The sequence below is a fragment of the Larus michahellis genome, chromosome 8 (assembly GCF_964199755.1).
Source record: "Larus michahellis chromosome 8, bLarMic1.1, whole genome shotgun sequence".
NCBI lineage: Eukaryota > Metazoa > Chordata > Aves > Charadriiformes > Laridae > Larus > Larus michahellis.
This window is the reverse complement of record NC_133903.1, coordinates 39,837,737-39,865,339: the sequence shown is the minus strand read 5'-3', so window position 1 is coordinate 39,865,339 and position 27,603 is coordinate 39,837,737. Positions and strand designations below refer to the sequence as shown.

Sequence of the window (27,603 nt, the reverse complement as noted above, 5' to 3'; positions counted from 1 at the left end):
GGTTTTAAAAAAATACTTAAGAGATTTGTGCTTTGTAGCTGTTATCTTCAAGAGAAGCATGATGCAATGATCTTTAAAACTTTATATATAACAATGATGCAAATAATATTACTTGTGTAATGTTTAATCACATTGAGAAGCACCTGTTTCAAGGACAAGAACCCAAAATGCAAATATTTTATTATTTTGTATCATTTCAGAGGCTTAAGAAATTAGAAAATTTTGATTCACATAATCATACAAACATTTCATAGAAGCCTATTTTTTTCCATGTATTTATGCTAGAAAAATCTGCTTAATTTTATAAAAATTTACTTTTCAATTAAAGCATCAGAGTATTTTGCATTTGCCTTTCCCAAATTATGCAGCTCAATAGATTATTACACTGCCCTCTTAGCTCCTGCAGCAGCACAGCTCCCCAGTGCAACTTAGATAAACATTTTAAACTCCTTGTAAAACAGAGAGTAGATTTCACAGAAATTTAGTATCTTAAAAAAATAGCTCCTCCTGGAATTTAATGTAGGAATTTCCACATTAAATTCATGCTGAAATTTCAGTTAAGTCATTCTAATTACTAAATTGATTTTTCTACACAAATACTACACACCACCTTAAAAATACCAGCCAACAATTTTCTGGTAAGATTCGGGGAACGGCAGTACAAGACAGACACAAGGACTACAGAAGTCCCAGCTACTGGACTCTCAAAGGCCCAAGACCAAGAAGTACTAATGAAAAAGCCTTGCAGCTTCCTCACAGTCCACTTTCTATACTTTTTTTTTTTAGGCCCTGGCCATGGACACAGTCTCATGGAATTCAGTTAAGATTCCAGCTGTGTGATCACAGAATGAGTAAAATATTTGCAAAACTAGCGCTTGAGTTTGTTCAGTTTTTCCACCATAAGGCCTGTGGGAAGAATACAGAAACAAGATGGAGAACATAACCCACAGCCTTAAAAGGCTGGCTACCTGAATTGCTTCTGCTGGTGGGAAACCCATCGACAGATTAAAAGGTCACACACAGAACTGAAATCAGAGACAACTAGAAAGGAATTCTCCATATTGATCTCTTTTGAAGCAGTCCTTTATCAACTGAGCTTCAAAGAAAGTTAGTTGAGCTCCATAGCACAGTATAAGGCCCATCTCCATTCTCCCCCTAGATCTAAAGAGCCTGAAATAAGTTTGGTGTGAAGTTACCAATGTTCTGAACATGCTAAAAAAAAAAAAAAAGGATGACAGGATTAATTATGTCACCGTACATCTGATTGTGAAGGAGCCTCTAAAGTGAGGTTTTTTATTTTGCTTTGTAGATTCATCCATGTAATAAATAAATAAATAGGCAGACAGGAGTAAATAGAATTCCTATTCTAGAGGCCACTTTTATAATTTTATTGAGGACTGAATACTTTCAGAGCAGCACACTTGACTATTGTGGGAAAATAAAATAGTAATTATGCAACTTAGCACTTTTCAGTCTTGCCTACAGTATAAACACTGCATTGATTTAACTCCACCACTTTAAATAAACTGATGCAATTTGTGCATAGACAGGGTAGGTAGGTATGTATGTAGAAAGTCACTGCAATTATCTAATATGAGGCATATCTTAATTTTCCTCCACTGCAGGCTATTGTGTTTCACAAGCCACAGTGTTTAAGTCTCACCCTTAGTTCCTATACTGTCTCATACCAAAAACACCTCCCACTTTTTTCTTATAACTTTTAAAATACCCGTATCATTTATTTATTTTACACAGTCCTACAAATGTTTGTCTTTCAGTAAAAGTGAATCCCATATTTATTTATTTTTCTAGGAAAAAAAGTAAATTATTTTGAAGACTGAAAATAACCTGAGTTGCATTACACATGTCAGTAAATCATTGTTTTAACCCCTCAGCAGGTGGCAGCACAATTATGTCATATTAATTCTGTACTGTATTAAGTAATTTGTTCTTAAATTTGCAATAAAACCTGCGACTATTGGCTAATAATACCAGATGGAAGCGTTAATAAGAAAAATCAGGCTGTCTGTTTATTCCAGTTCTTCAGGATTGCTTCAGCTGCATCTAGTGTGCTGTCTTTCTGCAAAACAAGGAACATCACTATTACTGCAAGTATGGAGTTCCTGAAAAGTGAGTAGCAGTCATGATTGTATCATCCAAAATCAATATTTGGCAGTTTCACTTGCATCCTGTAAATATCTTTCCATTTTTCATTAACAGTTATAGCTACAAATCTAGACTACACAAAGAATTCAATGCCGATTCCTTGCAAATATTTATTAGGTATATTTAAAAGACAACATATTTTCCTCAGTATTCATACTATCAAATTTAATGAAAGCAACATTTCTTATATAAATGCCTGGCATTTATGCAGTGATGTACTTGGCAGCTCTATATTGGAGACATACTAGCATAGTTTCCTAATCTTTATGTGTACAGTTGCGATTTTTAAATCTCCATGCAACCAAGTTATGCTGTGAACTACTTAAACATAATCCCTCTAAATGTGGGTAATCCATCCAGTGGCCAGTTGTGTGGCTTGGCTACAACCTGGCGGGTCATACAAGTAGTCTTTAACTTTACATACTTGCTGCTGTTCGTCCTGGGAAAGCCACATTTACAACCAGCAAGTTTCATCCTGGTTGTTACTGGCTCAGTTTACATCATAAGTCTTTATACCTCATCAAAAGAACTAAGTAAGACAAGCAGAAACTCCCCTTCATTACTGGTTCGATCTAAGGCTCTGATCTTTGTACTAGAACAGTTAAGGAGTTGCACATGTTCCATTATGCTGACTCTATGACAGAACAATCAGGAAACATCTTAGGGCTGTGGGTTTATCAAAGCTTACATACTTGTCCCCAAAGTCTTTCAGTTTTTTTAAGAACAGATTCAAAAGGAGGAAGAATATGTGAAAAGGAAATGCTCACAAAATGACAAAAGTCAGCCAATTCACAAAAAACATGTTAAATAACTTCAATCAATTACTTGCAGATTTCTGTACTGCACTGATTTCTAGAAGTCTTAAGTCTTCCCAGGACACAAATTTACCTTAATGAAGCAAAAACGTATATATTTTTCAAACTGCTTTTTTGTCTCAGGACCACAGAATGCTGAAAGAGGAATTGCTGACAGCTTCTGAAACATAAACCAGAAATATTTCCTTATTTTATATATGTATTTAAAAAAATCTGTTTTAAGCATGATGATTTTACTATTCCATTTCTAGAACTCTCCCTCCTGACACGCAAAGGAAAGACAAAGTTTGGTTTTATATACACTAGCTAGGCTTAACCAAATTCAAATTACTTTTCTTAGGCAAAACATTTCAAAGGTACTTTTGTACAACTAACACTGAAGCATGCTGAAAGAAAAGTGCTGGGACATAACACAAACCTACAGGTTTTTTTATATTTAGCAATATTTTAGCCACATCATTATCAGCAGTTACTATAAACACCAAATAATATTTTGAATGGAATATCTCTATGACATTTAATAAGGACAGTTGCACTGCTCTTGCTTTCAACAGAAAAGCATTTCTAAAACAGGAGTATGTCTAAGATACCTTACCTTAGACCTTATCATCCATTTGACAAATTTATAATCATAAGGTTGTTTCTCATCTACATCAGAAAGATCCACATCTAAAAAAATTAAATTTAAAACAAACATGTTGTAAGATTTCCTTGACTCCATTGGGAAGGCATTCATTAACAACACTTTATTATAGTTAATACTTAAGAATAAAGATGTATGTTTTTATTGTAAAATATAATTTAAAAAATATACTATAACAAAATAGGTCAACAGATTGAATCTCTCCATTCCGACCTGAGCACTTGCTTTCCATTCAAAGCAAATTCTGACACGTAGCTTGGATGAAAGCTATGCAGTACTCCAAGAAGTCCTCAAGTCTGGGTTATTGAGGGATCAGGACTGTGGAGGGTACTGAAGAGTGTGTTTATTGCATGCACAGCAATAATCACTGCAACTGCGATTTCCTCATCTGTGAAACTGAGGTATCTAACACTTTCTGACGTGTGGTAGCACTGCAAGGTCCAGCTGTGTTTAAACATTTCTGTGTGAATGACAAGTGCCATTAGGACCAGTTAGTGAAAAACGTGGAACTAGAACATGTTCCCCTGTAGGAATTCTTCCTCCAAAGTTACCAAAACCTGCATTTCCAAAAGGTTTTGTAAATTTTGGTAGTATTTTACAGTGTTTAGAAATCAGAATGCCTCAAAGAGCCTTGAAGGTATGACTTCAGATTAAGAAAAATAAGCAAACAAAAAACAGAAAGGGGAAAGTACAAGTGTACGAACTCAGGATATTAAATCAGGTTCTTGGCGCTCAAACCTTTTCATAACCATAGACCTTTTGAAAATAGAAATTTTTATCCACCTTCTTTATCTTCCCTAAAACCTTGCCAAAACTTTGCAAAACATGGAGAGTAGGTACGATCACAAACAAAGGCTTTGCTGAAGCTTATAAAAATCTAACTCCCAGGCAAAGGTCAAAGAGAAATTTTAGTCCCAATTAGCACTTCTGACAACGTTATACAAACATGAAATGAGAATACAGTTTATAATGAAAGTTGCATTTTCAGCTTAACTACAATACTTGCTTTTGACACCCCTTTTAATAAACTTCATACTAACTTAATGTAGAAACATCAACAATCATAAAGTATCCTCCATCTGGAATGACAGGCTTTAGTCCAGCTTCTTGAAGTAGGTGAGCCATCCGATCACGCTTGCTTTCCAGCTCTCGAGACAGTGAGTAAAAATAGCAGTCTGGGTCATCCATGCGTTTATAGTCTATCCAAAATGCTTGTGCCAAAGCCTCCTGGAAACATAATCAATGTTCAAAGCACTCATGGATACTCAGTAAATTCACAGATACTCACACTTCCTACTGAAATCATACGGATTTTCCTATGATTCTGGCCCTTATTAAGCAAGCTAGCATACAGAAATTACACAAGCTAGGTCAAAGAGTGCAATTTGTTTGTTGCTTTGTACTGTGGCAACACCCAAAGCACCCAAACATTTGCTAGGCACTAATCATATACAGAAGTCACAGTCCTTGACGCAAGGGTTTAGAACCTGAATTGAAGCTAAATTTACATTATTGACAATAACGTACCATAGAATACTAGAAACTATCAGACAGAGATAATGCTCAGTAAAACAAGACGTTATTGCGACAACTTTTATTTGTATTTGCTAGGAAACCAATAAGATTGTCATGTTTTATGCGAGAAACAGCAGTTTGTAGGTGAAAGAAGAAAGAATCTGCAAGACTGATTTATTTATTTTTTTCAAACTTCTAGTGAGTTGATCAAATTTGTCTTCTCTTCTTGGATGCCAGAAGACATATTTTGACTAAAAATTTGACTAAAAATCATTGTTGTGATTATTGTTTTGTTACAGTGAGTCCTATAGTTTTGCTACACCAGAAAATAACCTCCTCTGCCCCATGTGTACCTACCTGTAATGGAGTTGGGCAAGTATACAGTGTATTTTGGTGAACAACTTGCAAATGCTTAATCAGGTTCTGGGGGCCAATAGACCAACCAAGCTTAAAGAAGAAAGCATGCATAAGTTATACTTACAGCAATGGTGTTACTAAAAATTATCAAAGAATTAAAATTAGCCAATGTCTCAAGTTTTTCTATTTTAAGAATTGGTAGTGAATTGGTTTTGATGAAGAATTCAGGAAAGAGCTGGTTTACACAAAGTTTGCCCTTAAAATTCTAGGTTTGAGAGAAAAGTTATAGTTTCACTTATCCCTGTCTCTCATAGGGTACTGAGCAAACTTTTAACTCTTCATATAACAAGGGTTAGAAATCAAAGCGAGCATTTATTAGGAACGTCATTCCTAATTGTTTTAGAATCTTTCCATCTTACAAGCTCCTGTGTCAAAAGTGGTCTGAGCATAAAGCAAAAGCTCACTACTGAGTCGGATATGTCATGGTTCAGTTTGAACACAGGGGATGAAGAAGAAAGAATTTAGTCACTAAATAGTTAAATATTTTTGTTTACTTTCTGATATATATTTTAAAGTCAAGCAAAATATCATCATTACATATTTTACAGAAATATATGCAATTCCAAAACATACCATTATCACCATCTGAAAATATCACCACAAAACTTGGAAGTTAAAATATCATAATATCCATTTTTTCTCCAAGATTCTTGACTGGTTTTGAACAAATCGTACTGTGTTTATTTTTTTAGTATTGTTTTCTCACAAGAGCTTATTAATTGAGAGACAAGAAGAGAATTAAAACATGGTTGTTCAAGATAGGTAATTACTCCAAATGAATGCTATCTTCATGCTTTGGAGACATGGAGATTTGCCAGAAGCTTTCAAAAGACAGGTCATAAAACCTGAGATTTTTTTAGTGTAATAAATGCATTCCGTTATTTATATAACTGAACTCATTTATATTGATTGTTCTTACCTTCCAGCCAGTTACACTATATGTTTTTCCAGCACTTCCTATAGTTATTGTTCTTTCCCACATACCTGGTAACGTAGCTGTATGTAAAATAAAATTAATTGGGTACAGGTGCACTCACATATTCCATGTAGTTAGAAAAACTGTACTGCCCCTAGCTCAGAGCTATATGTTGACGTATCATCGCAGCATACAAAGCAAGCAATGAGAGTATTCTAAAATTATAGCAACTGTAACAAATGAGAAAGGATATATGGGCCAATGCTTTTTGGCATGAGAAGAAGGTAAAGATTAATGAAAGGATAAAGAAGAGGCAGAAAATAAGAGGCACAGTTTGTGAAAACTACATGTTAGTTATCCCTAGCTAAAAAGCATAATTATTCATAAGAAAGATACGATCTAAGAAGTGGCTACCCATTCGTCTCAAGATAGCACTATTTCTGATGCCTGATAATAGCACCATATACAACACTAATTCAGGCACTGCAAGCCATTTTAATAGAATTGTCCAGTTCAGTGTCACTGGCTGTCTCAGACATCAGGAAAATAAAAGAATTATTAAGGCTTCTAACCCAGAACCGAACACCACAAGAATCAGAAAATCAGCAGAGTGAGTAAATAAATTACATTTTGTTATATAATTTAAACAGGCCTGTGACTGACCGACAATAGCAGCAAGCTACTGATGTCTGCAACGATTAAGGGATGCATAGAGGCCTTTCTCTATCTCTGTGTTTGTATCTGGTAGGAGACAAAAATCCTTTGTTTCCTTTCCAAGGTGATGGCAGACCAAAGGTCTCTTCCTATAGTTTGCAAATTTTTTTCTGTACACTGCTTCAGGGGAGCTCTATTTGGACTCGAACTTAATTCACTTTCAACAGAAACAGATGAATCAAGACACACTTAAGTCCGAGACACAAAGTTAGACAAGGTCAAACCACAACTGCAATTACAGTGGTTGACAACATCCGGCTCCACCTCATTTGTACAGTAGAACCACTACCAAGGAATCTGCCAATTGTTAAATCCCCTCTCTAGGGAGACCAATGAATAAGGATTTTCCAAATAAAACCACTGAATTTCATAAGGAAGTTTTTGCAGCAGTTATCTGCATTAGACACGGTGTAAGTCTTTGCAGTTATTGGAAAACAGGTATTGTATTTTTTTGAGCAGACTTGCCAAGGGGAGAAACAAAACAGCAGGAAAGAAACTCATATTCCTATTAGCCCACCCGTATTCACTCAACTGCTCTGTGACCTTGAAACAAAAAGGCAGTTTGAACAGATGCGCCTTCTAGCTAGCTAGATCAAGAGTATAGATACTTCCTAAAGGCAACCAAACTGGCTCTCTCAGACTGCAAAAAGAATTGAATTTCAAAGCTAATGCCCTCTAGTGACACTGTTTTGCCACACAGTCATAGGAATTTGACCTTGAAGACGGAATGTAACAGCATTTCAAACAATAGCAGCAGCAAAAGGGCACAGGGAAAGAAATAGCCCTATTGCTTTTACAAGCAGCAAGTTTGAAATAGAGAGGGAAATTCCTCCATGCCATATGGCAACACCATTATATGACATCATAACCAAGTCTGACTACAATTTAAAAACTAATGAAGTGCAAACTAACACATGGAATAAGCCTGTTACCTGGGATGACACTCAGCTTGTTGAGAGGCTTGTTCAGAATCCTCAGTCAGGAGATGCAAACTCTGCATCTGCCAGTGCAACCCTAATCATTACTTAGAGGAGGTCCACAGTTTTGCGGAAGTCAGATAATGATGAGAAACACGATGAACTGCTCTACACTACAGAAAACTGCTTCAGTGACAGCACAAAGACAGTACTAATTTTATGATCTGTGGCTAGCAACCCCTGTTAAATTGTATTAAGGAACCACCACCAGACCCTGTAAATTGATTCAATATCCATCTTGCATCTCTCACTAAAAAAGAGTCACTGTATTTGATGGAATATGTAGAGGTTAATATGCAAACACAAGAGTTTTTAAATAGTGAAATAACACATTCATTTTTTCTTGTATTACCTTTTGTAGATTTTAAAAAAAATCTAAGAAACTTAAGTTAAGAGCAGACCTTGTTCCTTTTACTGAAATAATGTTCTTGTTTACAGTGTTACCCTGAAGGTTTTATAGTCATTTTAACACTAAAGTTAAAGATGATGTCATGGGATCTGTTAGAGAATACATTCCTTAACCTAGCTGACTAACTGTCCAGGCTTTAACTTGCATTATCATTACATACTATTTTCATATTTTATGCTAAACTACAGAATGCCTTTTGTTCAACTGGAAACTGTTTTGGTTTGAAGCATTAAAATGACAATACTGATATAAACAAAAAAAAGGAGTTACTGTGTCTCAAGAATTCACCACCTGTCCACTAAGACAAAGTGTAACTGACAACACAAGCATTCGGACCTGCTGCCATTGCAAAGGAAAATGGATGATCTTATACCACCCACACAGATTTTGCTTCTAAGGATGGCTATTTGCATGAACCACCTGCTAAGTACATGAAGCAAGCTTTAATTTAACTCATTTTACTTTGCAATTGGGACATGATAAGCCACTGTGGTAACTTGCTAGGATGCACTGACTCAGATTACTATCACACAAACGTACCCAAAACATTCCCCTTCTTCCATGTCTGAAGGTCTTTGAGAAGGTATCACTACCAACACACCACAACTGCCAGGAGATCAGGCCGCTTTCAAAACAGACTCATAGCCTATGCGTGGCCAATACAATCAACGTATTGCAGCTGTATGATCAGCAATTTTGTAGCTGAGCTAATAAGTATTGCAAGGTCATTTAAATATAATTTCCTTCTTACATTTTATAAGATTCAGTTTTTACAATGATATAGCCCACACTAACAAAAAGTTTATTTTATTGCTGCTCTACATATATGGAATTGAAGCATAGAATCAAAGTTATTCAGCATTCAACCAGTGGCAAAGCCAGGAAAAGAGCTAAGCTTTTTCAGGTTTAAGTTATATTTACATCCTTTGATTTCGTTGTTTTATCTCAACTAGATGTCTCTACTGCACATTACTGAAATGTGCCTTCGTTATGACAATAAGTGTATCATAACTGATAGTTCATGCAAGATGCCACCATTAGAAACAAAACATCTGTACATATAGTAAGGAAGTTTTGGACTTTAGCCAGATCAAACACATAAGCAGGTTCAAACCAAAACCACCACACCAGAAACTTTTACATAAATGCTTAGCTGTAGCATTATAGAATTGAGGAAGGAGTTCAGTAACCTGCACTAGATTCACTTAGGCAGTGGGAGTGATTCCACTAACATCAGTGAAACTTGGATCAAGAAGCAAAACAAGAGGGACAGGGACATAACATCATATTTGGTTTTCTGGTTTGTTCTTGCAATGATGCTTTATGCCTGTAGCAACGCTGCCTGAATGCTTCAGCATGCTTTCACACTGCCTGTGCAGCAACTGACTTCATTGAATTCAATGTCCATTACTTAACATCTTTGGAGGGACTTAAGAGCTTTTGGAAATTCTATTTGGAAATTATTCTTCAAAATATTTTTCAGAAAAGGTAGGGAGTCTCCTACTTAAGAGTCTAAACATTGTAAAATAGTCAAAGCTTGAAGTTTGAGCTCCTTCCAGCAACCATTATCTCCAAGAGGCACGTTTATGACATCACCGCACAACCACTTCTAAGATGCCACAAAAAAATCAGTACCTATTTTAACATGTTTATTTCCTTTATAGACCAGCCATTCATACACCTCATCGCTGATGCACAGGGTATCGTGTTTAATACAGAGATCAGCTATTACTTGGAGCTCTTCTCTGGTAAACACCTGGGATACAAGAAAGTAAGGGACAATACATTAATCAGAATGTTTAAGGAATACTCTGAAATTACAGTAGTGTTAAAGCAGGACTCTTACCTTGCCTATAGGGTTGTGCGGGGTATTCAGAATAATTGCTTTTGTTTTGGAATTAAATTTATTTGCAAGTTCAGCAGGATCTAAGACCCAATCAACACTAGATGCAGAGTTTCCATCATTTTTCTAAAAAAAAAAAAAACCAAACCAAAAAAAACACCAAAACATAAATTTATCCATTACTTGAATACAACGTGTCACAGCCTAAACAGAGATGCCCAACTTACCACCCTCAGAAACTTTCATAACCATACTTGACAATCTATCCAATCTGTCCTGTTCTCCTGGGAGAGGGCATTTCTAGGAACACGCAGGGAGCCTAAGAGCAAGGTAAATTATTATGACAGTTGCTGTCCCCTCCCAGCCACTGTCTGTCTTATAGCCTCCCCAGGAACTGGTTTCCAGGATCTGTTTACACACATGCTGATTATATCAGCGTGTAATGCAGGATGCCCAGTCATATGACATAAGAGTTTGTAGCCTTCTCAGACCCTAGAACAAGTGTGTGCATGCTTGGCTGGAAAGACTGATCACCACTGGAGAGATTCAAGATCTTTTCCTCCTCCTTGTCCATATGAAAATGGCGAAACAGTTAAAAATCTGTACCACTGAGGCTCTGGAGTTGCTGTGATATTACACAAAGACAACAGAAGTTTGGGCCAGTTGCTACAGAGAACAAAGATCATGGCTACACTAACTTTCTGACACCTGCACATTACTGGGAGAGGGCCAGACAGAAAACAAGGGTGCAAAACAGAAAATACCCAGAGGAACCCCATCATTCAAAATGCCCCTAGAAGGAGGACACACAGAGGAAAAATCTCACCTACTTCCACTGCAGTCCTGGAGGTTTTGTCACTCCATGTTGTTCTGATTTCATGGTGTTCATGCAAGAGTCCTGCCTAAAAAGCACCTCAGCCCTCCCCATGCAAGGCTGCCAGTCACCCAAAGCAACGGTAATAGGATCAACACTTTGCATCCAGAACAATTCTTGCAAGCTGTCAGCATAATGCCAGTAGTACCAATTTGAAAATTAACCCATACTAAAATTACTCCTTTTTACCAATAAAGGAAACAGTAATTCTCATACGTATAGCAAATATGTCTACTGCAAGATCTCCCCTTATTTTGTAAACAGATTTTGGAAAAGAAATGACATTCTGTCATTGTAGGAATTGCTGAAGGGATCAGAAACCAAATATTTTGAAAACCAGCAGATACAGAAATTGCACTGATATGTGATTCTCTTTCCCTAATTTGCACTGAAAACATTCTCTGATGACATCCAAAAAGGAATTATGATCAGCTTTCAGAATGTGCAAATTAAAGTAAATGAGAAACATTGTCCCACCTTCTCCAACAGTAATAAAATATTCTATCTGCTTTGGATTGTCATTGCCTCAGACTTACATTATAACAAATAAACAATTTTTTATATAATTAGATACTATGAAAAACTATACAGAAAAGCATTGCCTAGGTGTTCATCAAACTGTATTGAGTATGGATAAGAAACTTTACATGATAAATCATTTTTAAAAAGCTACTCACATATCTCAGTGGGATAAAAACAGGCTTTGCACCCGCCATCTTTACCATTGGTTCATAACAGTCATAAAATGGCTCTATTATTATTACCTGAAATTACAGTTATCAGTATCAGAAACAGAGAATTTACCATGCACAATACCATCATAGTTCCAGATTTACTTTGGTGGTATAACTTGATAATGTTTCTGGCACTCCACCCTGATCTAACATTGCAGAATGTTTCTCCTTTTAGAACATCACATAATAATGCCCTTAGCCTAAGTATAATAAGCACTCATTTTGACAACATGCAGGCTGTTCTTCTATAGTTACACATTATTAAGATATAATATTAGGAACATTTGGGTCCTGCACAGAGCTTTTAAAGTGCAAGGCAAAAATGCAAAGATGGGAGACAGAAAATTGTTAAACGACAGAAGAGTTGCCCTAGTTCCGTCCATGAAATTCCAGGATTTTCTAGTATCCAGAAATCCCAGAAGAATGGCTTCAGTCCTCAAATTTTATCAGAAGAAAATTTTCAGGCAGAAAAAGAGGACAAATTCAAGGACAATTGTGTAGAGACTAGATAATAGGAAAACAAAAAAAAAAACCCAAAGGCTCATAGCAGAGGACTGTTACCAAAAAAGAGAAGTGAATGTCAGAGCAACAGAAAAGGAAGAAAAGATACAAGCAAGAATACATTACACAAGTAAAACCAACAAAACATTGAACGCAAAATGCATGACAACACAAAAAGTTCTTGTCCACTACAGATAAAAATATCCCCCCAAAATTACTTTTAATATCATTGCCAAAAAGGCAGACATCAGTAGTGAAGGTATGAACCATCACAGCTAGTACAGTAAATTAACAATCTTTTCTTTAAAGGACTTTTCTGCTTTTCTGCTACCTATGCTGCTACCACACAATAGTCCAAAACAGAACTTGATACACAAAGGGTATTCAAACAACCAACAACACTTGGCATGCCCTTAGCCTTCTGTTGTAGACAGCAGCCCATAAGTTTTCTCAAATAAGGACTAAGTGTGTATTGTATCACAGTAATAGTGATAAAGAAACTGCTAGAGGTACCATAAGTATGAAAGAGAGGGCTCTGTAAGTTGGTGAATGATAGGAAGACATCCAAAGGATAGTCTCCTCATCATAGCTTCCGAAACTGTCACTGAGGTGTGCAACTGTAACAAATAAAGTTAATGGAGATCAGAAAGAAGCCCCAACATTAGCTTATATTTAAAAATGCATGAATAAAACCCAGGCTAATTCTCATTTCAGTGAGTATACCTGAATATTTCAAATAAAAACTTACTTCGTCTCCCTCTTCAATTAATGCCTGTATTGTACTAAAGAGAGATCCATAAGCTCCCACGGTCACCAGGATATCTGTAAGAGGATCAATCTTCCTTCCACAAACTCTCTCGTACACTTGAGACAAGGCTTTCACCAGTGAAGGGTGTCCCTGTTTAAAGCAAAAAAATGCAACTGATTGGTCTGCTCCTGACAACTTACAAAACTTATGTTTGGGGGTTTTTCCACATATATCAAAACAATACATTTTGAAATAGACAAATTTGGGATGAGCCCTCAGTGTTAATGGCTCTTAACAGGTAGCATGGTTTAAAGTTTTTGCACATTAGGGAAGAAAAGTGGTTCCAATTTATTTGTATCTACTAGGAAATTCTTTTTGTATATCTGATGTTGTTTAATTTCTATCTTCTTATTGTATCTCAGGATAGCTCCAGGTAGCCTACAGGAGAGGTAGGATAAAAGACAGGAGGAGAGAAACCAATTCATCCTCGCCTCCTTTAGAGTCTCTTTCTCACCCGCCCATACTTCCATCTGAAGTTCATTCTGTTTCTTTCCTTATCTTTCAACTAGAAGTTATTTGGTGCAAGGGAAATCTTTTTACTCTGTTCATATACTGCTGATAAACACAACTTGTGATCAGAATGATGATTCCTACAGTCATATCCCAAATCTCAGAGCACCATTCACCATTTCTGTCCCCTACAGGGACATGGGAGTTAACATACTCTTCTCAAAATGTGCAAAGAACAAGAAAATAAGCATGCGATAATATGCAATTCCGTTTACTCAGGTAGACTACAGGTTTCCTGCTGTGAAAATCTTTTTTCTTTTTGGATACTTGGTGGAAATATAAAACAGCTCAGTGACAAAATACAACTATGTAAGAAAAAACCTCTAAAATACTGAACACTGTACATCAACACACAAAGCATAAAACCATGAACCCTTCTGTAAACAAGAACATTACCATAAATAAAGGCTTACAAGTCGTTGTTGATTCAAATGACAGCCATTTCTTGTCGTGAGTGTGTCAGCTACACAGGAATGCTGCACCACCCAAGTCACATTACGTCACTCTACAAGCCATAGCCCTACAGTCAATGAGAGGTCCAAGCACCGCAGAGAGCCGAGACAATGTCTCAATTAATCAGATGGATGTGCATCATTCACACTCATCCCTCCTGTATTTGCTACCACAAATACTTTGCTCAAAAACCCTACAAGTGCAGAAGTTTGCAGAGGAAGTGCAAAGGCTCAAGATGGGAATATTGGTAAAAATTCCTCATTAATTACTATTACAGTACAATATATCTGCAAATGTTCATAATTATCATGGGAATTATCAAACTATTTGGAAATAAAGAACAAAGTGATAGAAGTAAATATTGAATAATTACATGCATTGGGAAAACTATATTTATGCTTGATTTACAAATTGTTTAGAGAATCAGTGTGTGAATATCAGCTGGAAGGCAAACTATAGCCCATTTTCTCTGTAACCCTTCCCCTTGTACCAAGGCTCCTCCAAAACCTTGTCTGCCTGGTGAGCAAAGAATTTTCAGGTACCTTGTCAGGGGTGAACGCCACACTAATGCTTAGCCCAGAAGTTCATTATATCCCAGCCATCTTTTGTGTGTTTCTGATGCTAAATAATTGCTTTATACATTCAAGTTTACATATACAGAGAGAGTTTTTATACATATATATATATCATACTTGCAGAGACTCTATGCACACAGCTCAAGGTGATTAAACAAAATGATCCAAAGACGGATGGTAATAAGACTACATTCACTGGGGATTTTATTTTTTTCTTTCTGTTCTCACTGGGGCCCTGAGTGCCCTAACAAGCTTTAATGGCCCTGACCAGCCTCACCTGGAGCCTCTACCCAGAGTTATGCGCCTGGTCCAGGGCTCCATTTAAGAGCTATGTAGCAGGGCCCCTGGTCTACAATTCAGTTACAGCCATGCCTGCAACCTGGCTATAGACCCTGTTGAACCCAGCTCCTACCTATAGATTGATTCTGTAGTTCGACCTTAGACCTGTCTTGTCACTCTGGTCCTGCCCAGTGATCACTGGGTTAACCACAGTCGTTAGCATTGCTGGGCCTGACCTGTGGACTGACTTCCTGGCTTGACCTCAGGCCCACCTCACCACGACACGCTTGCCTGGTGATCTGGGCTGACCTCAGCCACCATCTCTGGACCTGCCTTGCTTAGCTACTGTGGGACTGAGCCCTGGCTGGTGAGGCCTCCACTCTGCTCGCTGTGATAGCTTCTCCTTTAGGGAGCCGCTGGCCTCTGCTGCTCCCTTGTCAGTTCTAACGCATGCAGATTCTCAGAGAATAGGAAAAAGGTTTTGTCGGAATATATACACAATGATTGCGCAACTACCAACACAATTGCTGGCCTACCAGTCTACACAATGTTTTTCTATCACTGTTGTGTAACATGGTCATCTAGAAGAATATTAGACAGACTCCTTGGGGTCTTGTAGCAATCCTGACACATGATTCTCAATCAGGCAACATGGTTTATCTTTACCACAAAATACAAGAAAGACAAACCAAACAAGGAAGTGGTCATACTAAAACAGTAATTGTCCATTTGAATATCCTGCCTTGGACAATGATAAATGCCACACACTCACACCCAGTTCAAGACATAAACTCTACAAGCCAACGTACAGAATGGGCAGTGACTGTCCTCCAGGGGCAAATACTTACTGTTTTCATCACTTCCTGATCTCCACTGAAATCGACTAAATGTTATGGGTGAATCTTTTCTTGATCCTAGAGGCACTGTCTCAAGTGGTATCAAGTATTTCTTTCTCATTCTACCATTATCTTATCCGATTTACGTTTACACAGACCAAAATCAGAGCTAAATACATAATTTACGCTCTTGAAACTGTGAATTGACTCTTCAAAGACAATCTATCCCAGATGTACTCAACCATTTTGCTCTTGCTGAAGGACTCTGCCTTGAAGAAGCCTACACAGAGGATGTTCATTAGTAACAGATAAGGGTCCTAGATCAACTTAATATGGGACATAACAGTATGACCTACAGATGAAACCAATTTAAAGCAAAGTCAATTTTTTTTTCCCTGAGGCATGCTCTCCACTGAACTCGGGTCCTCAAGTTCCACAGTACTTACAAAACCTCGTGTGTACTGGTTCAGTCTGTCAACTGCTGCTGCCTTTGCCAGCTCTTCTTTAACATAGCTAGGAGGGGATATATCAGGAAGGCCTTGACCAAGATTAACGATTGAGGGATCTGCTGCCACCTTTGTAAATTCAACCCTAAAGAGAAAAAACATCTTAAAGCGAACATACAAGATAAAATTATCTTTTCCTTCATTATCATGAAAAAGAAAAAAAAAAAATGAGTATTTCACTTTGACAAGTTCTCAGCAGTGGAAACAGGTTTTAGTAGAGGGCTCACATGGAGAGGTGGGGGCTGGGACAATATTAAGCAACCACAGGAGTCAGAAGGAACCCAATAAAAGGTTGACTTTCTGCATCCACAGAGTAACTCTTCTGCCAGCAGAACTGTGCTCAGATGTGCACACGCACAAACACACAGTAACTCTTGATACAGGCAAAAATGGAACACTACCCTCTTTGCAAAATGAAACAGACCTAATTAGAACAGGCACATTAAACGATTTAAAGGCTAGATTCTGTCAAGTGAAGGTGTCACTTAAACTATCCAGTCATCTCAGAGTACTATAATTTATATTTTTTTGTAATTTTAGGCAACAGACTGTTTCAGGTTGTTAATTAGTTGTTCCTAGTAGCCTGTCAGATACAAACATTAGGATTCTTGAACAATTGTTTTTCCTCCCTTCACAGGTAGGCTTTGCATTTTACCTTTCCTCCTTACCCAAATGTTAACAAGATTTAAAAAAAAAAAAAAAAACCCCACACAACAAAAAAACACCAAACAAAACCAAAAAAACCTATGTAGCATCACAGTTCTATCAAAAATCAATACAAATTGCTAAAAATGAGTTTGAGGCTGGATGACCAAAACACCTTCTGTGTATATATATAATATATACATGCAACTAATAAAAGCCCAAAATAGTGTTTTCACCAACTAACAAAATCCCATATTTACCAGTGATAGCAATATTGCCTTAAGATCAATTTAATGTCTAGGAAAAAGTGTGTTAAAAACAATGAGCTAAATTATAAAGACAAGTAAAATGGCTTTTGTGGGAAAATAATGGAAGATTGGCGAGGAATAAACACATTCAAGTGACTTGCAGCTGGGGTATCGAAAAACATATCTCGTTCTAATTGTTGTTTCGCCTTGTGTGTTGGACAAGTAGAACGCCTGTGTTTAGATAACATAGGCCTGTCATAGACTTAGAGGCACCCTATCGAATATGCTCAAGATTCCTGCCCTGCTGTAGAAAAGATGAAAGCACAGTGGTACACTACGCCTGTATGAATCCTTGATAAACAGGCAAAACCAGCAGGTTCGGTGATCCTCTAGCATGGACCGAGCTTCACAGTGCCTGCGTTCCTGCCTGTGTGCCTCTGCCCTGGTGCTGCTTCGGGGATCCCGTGGTTGGCGAGGCAATGAAAATAAATTTACTCTTTGCATTTCATCCATGGTTTTGTGGTTGTTCCTGCACCCTGCCTGCGCCAGCTCGCACAGCTTTAAAAAGAAATCTGATTCATTTGGTAAACACAAACCAAGTGTAATTGAAATACGTTACTCAACAAAAGTAACATTTAAATTTGAAAGTTAGCTATACTACCATGCCCAAGAGTTATACTTGTCTTGTGTGGTTTGCTAGATGAAGAGAAGCCCAAGCCCAAGCCCAATATTTAAAGCTCAAGAAGAAGAATTAATTCACACCTTTAACAGAATTTGGTTCACTACTTCTAAGCAGTTGCCAAATCTATTTCAGCAGAGACAGCAAGTGATATATACCTTCTTATTGGCAATAATTATCAATTTGGGAAGAAAATATATCAGCCAAAGACATATTCTGAGATTTGCAGATATTTTCCTTTTACTTACCACACATTGCTATCAAGGCCTTCAATTCGTCTTGTGTTTTTGTGTCTGAAGGCCATTGTCTGCAAGATCAAAATATACAGACAGAACCATTTTGTTAAGAAAGACAAAGTACTATATTGTTGGATTCTGCATGACAAACCCTCCTTCGTCCTTTCTCAAATATACCATTGCCAGCTGAATTCTGTAGTTACACAAAATTATAGACATGTTCTTTCATGAAAGCTTCTATAATAGCTTGAATTCAGACTAACAAGAAAATACACAAAAATGTCCAAAATTCTCATTCATCATTATCTAAAGCCACTGAACTTTCAGCAAGGATGGAACAGGGGCACAATTTAGCTCAGGAGCTCTAAAAGATGACCTAAAAAGAGAAAAATAGGGTATATACATTATTTTTCTTTTCTGTGATACACTAACAACTTAAAGACTGTTATTTCTAGTCAAATTCCTGCTCATTCCTGCTGTTTGGAAAGTGTGCATTTTCAAAGTAATTTTATTTGTTAAATTGATGGGTAAGAAGAAAATAGCAAAGACATTTCCTATTTTCATTCAGACTTTTAAAACTTTAAACTATTTACTTACAGCACAACACAACCACATTAGAACATGTTTTTGCTGTATATTCAGACCTTCAATTAAGGTCTTGAAAAACTGCTTTAAAATAGACTTTCAATGAGTACTTTCTATAAAGGCAGAGAAAAACTTATTGACAGTTGTGGTATTTTTAAGCTAAAAAGAGAAAAGAAAGTTAGGGGGGAAAAAAAAACACACAAAAAAAGTGGAAGTTCATTTCTATCTTTGTAAACCAGCCTGATACCGGAAAAAATACACAGGGATTACATAGTCCCTCAGTCCTCCAGACACTCGTGTTTCTTTGAGTCAGACTACTGATTTTAGTGACTTTTATCACTGTTAGCTGTTGTTATTGTCTGAAAGATTCAAAACCCATACTCTGAGAAGAAAATGTCTGTGTTACCATTATACTCCAAGTCTCAACTTTGAATCAATGGGAATGACTCACATAGAAATATGCAGGCACATGTTTGCACTCAACCTGTTTACAGTAATGAAGCTACCATATACATAACGATTTGAAGAATGGGAAGCTATAAAATTAAATAGATATTTCATTGCTCATATGTCTTCTCCACAGATCGAATTCTGACCTCATCTATGAAACACAAACACCAGAGGAATCAAGCACAGGACACGTTTTACTTGTCCTCATGAAGAAAACCATTAAGATAACTAGATAGGTGAAGTTGTAATTCCTGACACAGAACAAGAAGAAATTAAGAAGGACTTCTGACTAGGTAACCTGTACTGCATCTATTTAAAAACACGCATACGGTTTAGAAGATGAATCCAATTTCACAGTGTACGTCTTGGTAAATATGACTAATGTTTGTCTGTACTATATAAATACAAATAACACAGCTACTACTTAGACTGAGCCACACACACACGTCTTTTTTCACATGCTAGACTACTTCTCATACTACAAGGAATAAGAAGTCTCACCTTGAATCTTTCCAGTTAATAATGAGAATTCTGTATGCTGCCATGGGTAAATTTGTTCCACTGACTAGCTCTTCTTGGAACTCCTCCAATTTATTAAAAGCTAAAGGCTTATCAACTGCAGGACTTTTATAATTAACTATAATGTAACTCTTAACTGCATTAAGTAACCTTCCTTAGCTAAAAATGTATTGACAAGTAAAATAAGGCTTCACCTTACAGCTCTCATACTATTTTAAGTTTAAATATTTAATGATTCAAGTCTTCCTGTTTATTTTTTCTTGTGCCTTGAAACTAGTTTTAAAACAGAATAGCTGGACCTGCATTAGGTTTTCACAGATTCAGCTTACAGTGGGGTTCAGGTCCACCTCATTACTTTGAGAAAGCCAACCAATTAAGTGACATTTTAAAATGATACCTTAAGTAGCATTCTTTCTTCCAAAAAGTCATGACATTCCTAAAATTCTTTTTTGTTTTAGCCCAGTTATATAATCACTTGATAATCTTCAAGCCAATTCTAGGTGCAGGGCAAGGATTTCCATGAGTTTAACTTAATTGGGAGAGGTATGTCCTCATCAAGCTCTAACTCTGACCTCCTGCTTTCCCTAACACTTTCCATCAAGGAAAGCACATGACAGAAAGTCAGGTGTGGCTCATATTTATCTTTCTTCCTAATACTAAGAAAGCTGTGATTAAACTGAATAGCAGTGTGTTTAATAATGACAGAAGCAAATACTTTTATATGGTGCATAATTAAATTGTGGAATTCAGTGTCAAAAGCTACAACTGAAGGCAAGATTTTAAGAAAATTTAAAAAAAACCCAAAACAATCAGGATTAGATGTCAGCACATGTAGTGAGAATATCCAAATCCATTAAATAGAATGCAAATACTTACAGGAAAAATTAAAATCTGACTCAGGCAAAAGCTGACCTTCAAAGTGGCTTGCGTGCTAAGAGAAACTTCTCAAATGGGAAAAATATGCTACAACTGTCCAGTACAATGGTTTGAACATCCGTTTTTAAGGATCTGACATGTGTCTTGGTTGACCCAAGCTGCTGACTAGATAAACTCTTGTTCTGACCTGGTAACCCAATTTACATTCCAGTGTTCTATATGCAATGCAGAGTGAGACCTCCAACCACCTACCATGTTGCAAAGCTCTGCTTTCTTCCAATAAAACTGGAAGACTTGAAATGAAGCTACACAATCTTATAAGAAGTTAAGCTGGGAGACTGAGAAGATTCTGTAAAAAATTAAGTTTGAGGTACTTAAATAGCCCTTATCAAGAAGCACCCCACTCTCATTTCATTAAAGTAGAACTGAGATACAAAGAAATTAATTGTCTTACCAAAAATCTGTGATAAAGCTGGGATTGAAACTGTCTTCTGTATCTCAAGCTCTGGTGCCCTAACAACTAGGCAATCCTTCTGGCCTGATAAGTGCTAGACGTGACTCTAAAGACTGAAAAGGATACACAAAGCAATAATCGCCAAATTCTGTTATGCTAGCGTGGTTAAATATCTCACTGATTCAAATATCTTATTTTCTTCTTGATATTAAATGTTTGGATCAATTTAACAATGAATAAACACAGCTAACAGATATAAATTGGCAACATTGCAAAATTAGTGCATCTCAAATATTGCACAAAATAGTTTTATCTAGGAAGCTGAAGGAATACTTACTGCAGAGGCTGAAAGTTTGATGGATCTGGAAAGCAAATCTGTTCGTCGTTGGTATGTTCTAATGCCAAGGCAACAGAAGCTTCGTGAAGCCAAAAGCATGCCTGGATAATAAATAAGTGACCTGAAAAAAACTTAGAGATTCCAGGAATGAGTTTCTACACATCACTAAGCAATTTTAAAGATAAGGTCCCCTTCTCTTCCCTTCAGTGATTTTGTTTCACTGAAATAAGTTCTAGTAAATTATTACCTTATCACATTTGTAAGCATACAGGATGAAACTTTTTAACTGACAGGGCTGCAAAATGTTCCTGAATGTCATCTAGAAGGAAGGTTTGCTCTATTTGACAGCACTGATCTTTTCCTTGAATGACAATTAAGACTTAACACAATTCAAGGTTCAAAGTCTCTGTTAGAACTGTTGTGAAAAATGTGTTTGTGTAATAAAAATTGCTATTACAATTCCCAATTTAGACAGAAGAGAAAAATAGCCCAATTTTTAAAAAGCCACACAGCTTTAAAACTGGTCTCCATTTTCAAGTGTTCCAAATCAGGTATTCTGAAACTGAGATAATTAAGATCACCAGTCACACTGGAGAAGCAGGCCTACGCACTTTATGTAACTATACTAAGTTTTGCCACAGTGACTTGGCAAACATAAATATCTAGCACAGCAGAAAACAGACAGCTAGAAAGGACATTCTGTGTGGAGTAACAGATCGTTCACTGACTAGAGGAAATGTGCTCTGTTAATCAATAACTATAAAAAAGAATTAAGAGATGGTACTTCAGGCATCTACTTCCAGAATGTATTTTTAAACATATACGCCGGATGACATTATCAAAATGACTGGAATGTGCAAGAGAAAAACATGTAACCCGTAGAGCTATGTCAGAAACACAGTAGCCACAACAGTATAATTATTAACTTTGTCTTCCATACTTTATTCATTAAAGAATAGATAACCCCTGCTTCCCCCCAGGCTTTGCTACCTGAAAAGGGGAAGAAAACAAAAGAAAGAAAAAACCTATACTATTTGTATTAGAAACAAAGGAACACCATTGCCTGTTAAAACACTACCATGCAAGCCTTGCAGATAGAAGTAGAGAAGGTAATCCAATATCGAAGTATATGATTTTTTTCATTAGGAAGAACGGGTTTAGTCCAACAAGAAAGTGTTCTTCACACTTTCCATGTAAACTAACAGAAAAGCTCAACCAATACTCCCTTTTCATGATGCCTCATTGAATGAGTTAAGTTTTTAAAGTATGTTGATTTTGCCTTTCTTGTATTCCAGTGCTACAAACTCAAGTCTCAATTCTGAAATTAGGGTTTTTCTCATACAATGCTGAGTTGTAGCTAACTCAATTAGACCCTCAATAATACCCATGCAATCCCATTGCATTTAGCAATGTGCAAGTATACATTTCATTGACGCTTTCTTTACAGGAAGAAACACACAATTTTCTCAACTCTGCTGGCCTGAGGACTAGCAAAAGTAAACAGCAATTACACCTTTGACACTAGCCAGCAGATTCTCTGAAAGACACAAAAGAAGTATATCTGTTTAAAAAGACCTGTAAATAATTTTACTTTACTTTTAATAACAGTACTTAGCATATTTGACATAATCTTTGTTAATAATTACATTAAATCAAAAAAGTTGTGAGGGCCTCTATTTCTCTCCTTGTATATGCTTCCAAAAGCTACTTATGTAACATACTGATACTATCTTAAAATGTGACTATAACAATAGCGCCATTCTCCAGGGTCAGAGCAGAGGCAGGATTACTCTTGCAGCACACTGCAAACACTTGCAATAGTTAGCACAGAGGGACAAAAATGCATATCATTGCTTGTTTCACTTTGTATTGAGGAGTAGCAAAATGACATAAAAAAACTTGCGAACCTTACACACAAAATTAACTTGCAACTTTTGTAAGAAAAATTATTAACTGTTGTAAATTTTTCTAGCATCGGTGCCACGCTGCACTGAAAGACAATGTGGTATTTGACAAGCCATTTTTTGACACAAGGCAAACATACAAAACCACAACATAACATGAGGAGCAGTAGACCTGTATCACTCTGGCATAGTCAATCTCTGCAAGTACCTGAAATACCTGAAGTAAAAAATGATATCCACCTTTAATATCACAGAAACTGTGAAAGCTTTATGAGGGACATAATAAAGACTACTTTGCTGAACAGCCTGAGTAAGGAAAGTCAAGGCACCAGCATGTAACATTTGTCTCACTACATTTCAGTCTTTGTGACACTTTCCCAGCAAATGCTGAACAGCATTTCTTCAGACTCAAGAGCCCTCAGAGACAAGACTACTGGCCACTAAATGGGAAAGCCACCTATAAAATTTTTTATTACTTTTTTTCTTTCTAAAAATACTTCTTCTCTCTTCTGCAATACTGAATATTTCCATTTAAGCTACTCTAGGAAATAAAGGTGAAGGCCTCCTTAATATAACCAGATACTCTCCCATACTGATCTCAAAAAAAACCAAAAAACCATGAACAACTTTTTTTTTTTCCCCCTAAACACACACATTCCCACTATAATTGTATATGACATGTTAATACGTATCACAGGCTCAAGAGAATTATTTACTGTTACTTTTAGGATGAGTGCACGCTTAATTATTACCTCTGTATCTGTTTTTGCAACAACCAAGTATGTATAAGACACCAATGAGATGTTTCGTAATGTCTTAAGGTAAGTTTTTCTCATCAAGATAGAAAGTTTCTTCCAGCTCAGGAAAGCTGCAGAGTGCTAGGCAGCTACAGAGGTACTGCAAACCCTGTTTCAACTCTCTTAAAAATTTGTAAGGTTCTTCAAACACAGAAAACACACCGATCTTTGTGGAGGAATGAAAAGGTATTAATTTTTTTCTTTCTTAGTCTTATTTTAATGTCTCTTTTTTCAATCTTGGAGACAGGCACCAGCTTTTTGGCCAAGGGTCATGTCTGTTAAACTCAGAAATTAGCAGTTAGGAATACTTTTCATGCCATTCTAATTTTCAGCGCCCTGAAACATTCACTCTTTAACTCATAGTCAGTCCTCCTGGAATTCAGGCTTGTATCCTCATAAAGAAAACAGGAAAATGACCATGTTAAGGGAAAAAAGGATAACGAATGACTACCCCTGCAGCTTCCTATTTTTCAGGGCAGTAAGAAGCAAGGAAGGCTAACAGAAAGGTCAACACAGCAAACGCTTTTTACTGGGGCTGGGAGGAAGAAACATTGTGGTTGCTAATCTGTTTTAAATTCGGATTTGGTAACTTAAACTAGGTTGGAAGATATAGCTAGACTTTGTCATGGGAACTCTATGAACACATCTGTGCACTAACAATCATTTAGCTCATGCTGTGGCACTCCAGCACAGATACAACCTCTGAGTCACAGGCTCTTCTGCTCCCGTCGCAGCTGCCCAACCTCTGCTCATACAGTACCCTGATCTCAGATGCTACTGTACCATCAGGGCATTTTATGTAAAATTACATGTTTGTAATGAATTGATTTTTTCCCCTTTGAAACTGAAGGCCAGATGCTACTGTCCCTTCATCTTTGAGCATCAGTTATACCACCTCTCTAAAACCAATGCCTTTGAGCTTGAAAGACTTATGTCAGACCCCTTAAGCTGCTGCATTTTTTCCATTGTAACAAGTAGTCTCAGTTTACTGTGCAGTCTCAGGAACAAACACTACTAGAAACACTGCAAGCCCATCAGCCACCACAATAATATAAATATAAACCCTATTACATTTGTGTTGTGTTTAATATCTGTTGGATATGCAAACCTGAAAATGTTACATCTCAGCCAAACTTTGTTGAACCTTTGAAAGACTCTCTTCATATGTGTCTAGAAGATGAAAGCTTTAGAGAATGAAAGGGTTGCCATCTCACCAAGGCCTCTCCAAAACTTTTTTTCTACCATCTAAAAGTAGTAAATGGCACGTCAAGCCAAGAGAATTGTTGCTAATTCTGCTGGACTCTGGGAAGTTGGGTATTCTTATTAAGGGCACTGAACTTAAGAACTGCTGTATGTGAAGGATTTGTCATAGCAGTCAACATTTTGTCATTTCTTCTTCCATAATCTTCATGGAATGGAGAAAACTTGAGCGTGGAGAAATAAATTTCACAATACGGAATGAGGAAAAGGACGAGGTGGTGGTGTTACTTCCTCGCCCCCCCACCCCCGCTCCATGTAGCAGCTTTGCCATTTCACCACTTCATATTGCAGTTATGCTTTCCCTGACGCCTCAGCCCACGCATATTTTCACCCCAGAAGCACTCCGCGTTTGCAGCACGAAGTTCGAAAGGCCAGGAGCTGACGGAGACTAGCAAACCCCCTGCCTCACCGACAAGGCCCCGCGTCCAGCAGAGGGGAGGGCGCCGGACGCCCACGGGACGCCCCTGCGCGGCTCCCTCCGCATTCCCCGGGCCCGCGGCGCTGGCTCCCGGCCGCTCCAAGAGCCAAGAAACGCGGCCACCCACCCCCCACCGCCAGCTGGGGGCCGGCGAAGCCCGACGGCCGCTTCCCCCTTAGGCCCTCGGCAGAAAGAGACAGGCCCTGAGGCCAGAGCCTCCACCCCCCACCCTCGCCGCCAAACTCACCGCCGCAGCGCCGCCTCTACCGCCCACCGCACTCCCGCCCGCAGAGGGAGGCGCGGAGCCGCCAGGGCGGAGCTCGGCACCCGCCTGCCCCGCCACCGCCGCCCTGAGGGGGCGACCGTCTCCCCGCCGCCCACCGGCGCTCCCTGGCGGCGCCTCAGCAGAAAAGGCGGGAAACCCCTGAGGGAAATGGCGGCCGCGGGGTGCAGAGAGGGCCCTTCCCTCGTCGCCCGCCCGGGACAGGGCACCGACTGGGCCGTAAGCGGCCGAAGAGAGTGTAAAGCTCCGTGGCCTGAGATAAGTGAAGTCCTGCCCCACATCTGGAGCGGGAGGGGGCTGCCCAGGGCAGGTTTCTCGTGGGCATCCTCACAGGTGCCTCAGGGCCGCCGGGGGAGTGAGGAGCAGGACACGGGTGATGGCATCGGTGGGCACGGCCTGGAAGAGGCGGTGGGAAGGCCGAGCAGCCTGCCCTCACTCCTGAGGGGGAGGTGATCCGTCGAAGGGCAACTTTAGTCACTGTAGCGAGACAGGCGGTTGAGGTGGTGCCTTGCAAAGGCCTCAGTGGTGCGCCATGCAGGTGGGTGAAAGGCTGCTGCCAGGTGGGAGGCCTGCTCACGAAGTAGGACACAGCAGCTTGGCTGAACGTTCTAGAAATGTCTTATGATTGCCAAGTTCTGGTGGACTTTTTGTCAGAACTTGCATTATGATTTTTCTGATCTCTTCGTGCTCCAATAGTTCTTGATACGGAGCTACACGGACACTCATATATGTAGCATCTCTATGTAGCATCCACTATGAGGGTGGTGAGACACTGGAGCAGGTTGCCCAGGGAAGTTGTGGATGCCCCATCTCTGGAAGTGTTCAAGGCCAGGCTGGATGGGGCTTTGAGCAGCCTGGTCTAGTGGGAGGTGTCCCTGCCCATGGCAGGGGGGTTGGAACCAGATGATCATTGGGGTCTCTTCCAACCCAAACCATTCTATGATTCTATAATTCTGTGATCTCCTGAGCAACATAAAAATTGGCACTTGGTGTAAACTGGGCTAACTAGTTACTCTCAGGTGTGTCTTTCTGGAAAGAATGAAGTGTCAGAATCTTTAACAATCATCTCGTACCTATCATCTCATTCCGCTATCAGGAAAAGAATGAGGGTTTCCAGATTTCTTAAGGTCTTCCACAAAGTCACGGGATTTGCATTTCTAAGGTTCCCCTTCACAACGAAGACAACCAGAGAGTCCTTTCATAAATGAAAAAAGTTCCTTTTAATCAGCACCTCATCATCACTACGTTTGATTATTCAGTTAGAAAAAAAAAAAAATATATATATTTGAAAAGCCTTGGCAACATATTTTTGCTGCTTTTATAAATCTTTACAAAACCAGTTTGCCTTAATATTAACATCGCTGTATGGAGCTTTAAGAAAGAGAAAGGTTCTACACCTCCAATTGATTTTGTATGCTGAG

At 38.3% G+C, this 27,603-nt stretch overlaps 1 protein-coding gene across 8 annotated transcripts; it reads right to left on the bottom strand.

Annotated features, from left to right (window-relative positions):
- Positions 1–146: 146 nt before the first annotated feature.
- KYAT3 (kynurenine aminotransferase 3) lies at positions 147–27,439 on the bottom strand. 8 transcript variants are annotated; one of them, XM_074599185.1, is made up of 15 exons: positions 26,147–26,192; positions 23,597–23,641; positions 21,521–21,651; positions 18,312–18,370; positions 16,432–16,576; positions 13,273–13,422; positions 11,967–12,053; positions 10,419–10,541; positions 10,208–10,328; positions 6,476–6,552; positions 5,497–5,586; positions 4,665–4,851; positions 3,577–3,650; positions 3,055–3,141; positions 147–2,080 (listed from the first exon to the last, which is right to left on the bottom strand). In XM_074599185.1, exons 3-15 carry the CDS (start codon positions 21,617–21,619, stop codon positions 2,018–2,020), a joined length of 1,362 nt encoding a protein of 453 aa, XP_074455286.1. In that variant the 5' UTR covers positions 21,620–21,651; positions 23,597–23,641; positions 26,147–26,192; the 3' UTR covers positions 147–2,017. The 8 variants fall into 8 exon arrangements, with proteins under 8 accessions (XP_074455286.1, XP_074455288.1, XP_074455283.1 ...); XM_074599187.1 differs by having other exon boundaries at positions 21,521–21,621; positions 26,147–26,180; XM_074599182.1 differs by lacking the exon at positions 23,597–23,641 and having other exon boundaries at positions 21,521–21,641; positions 26,147–27,439.
- Positions 27,440–27,603: the final 164 nt, after the last annotated feature.

Coding starts and splice junctions, on each gene's coding strand:
- KYAT3 (XM_074599182.1), bottom strand. CDS start 26,463: ATGTGGGGCAGGACTTCACTTATCTCAGGCCACGGAGCTTTACACTCT. Junction 18,371..21,520: donor TCAAACTTTCAGCCTCTGCA/GTAAGTATTCCT, acceptor TTGATCTTGCAG/ACAATGGCCTTCAGACACAA. Junction 4,852..5,496: donor CTTGCCCAACTCCATTACAG/GTAGGTACACAT, acceptor TTATGTTTCCAG/GAGGCTTTGGCACAAGCATT.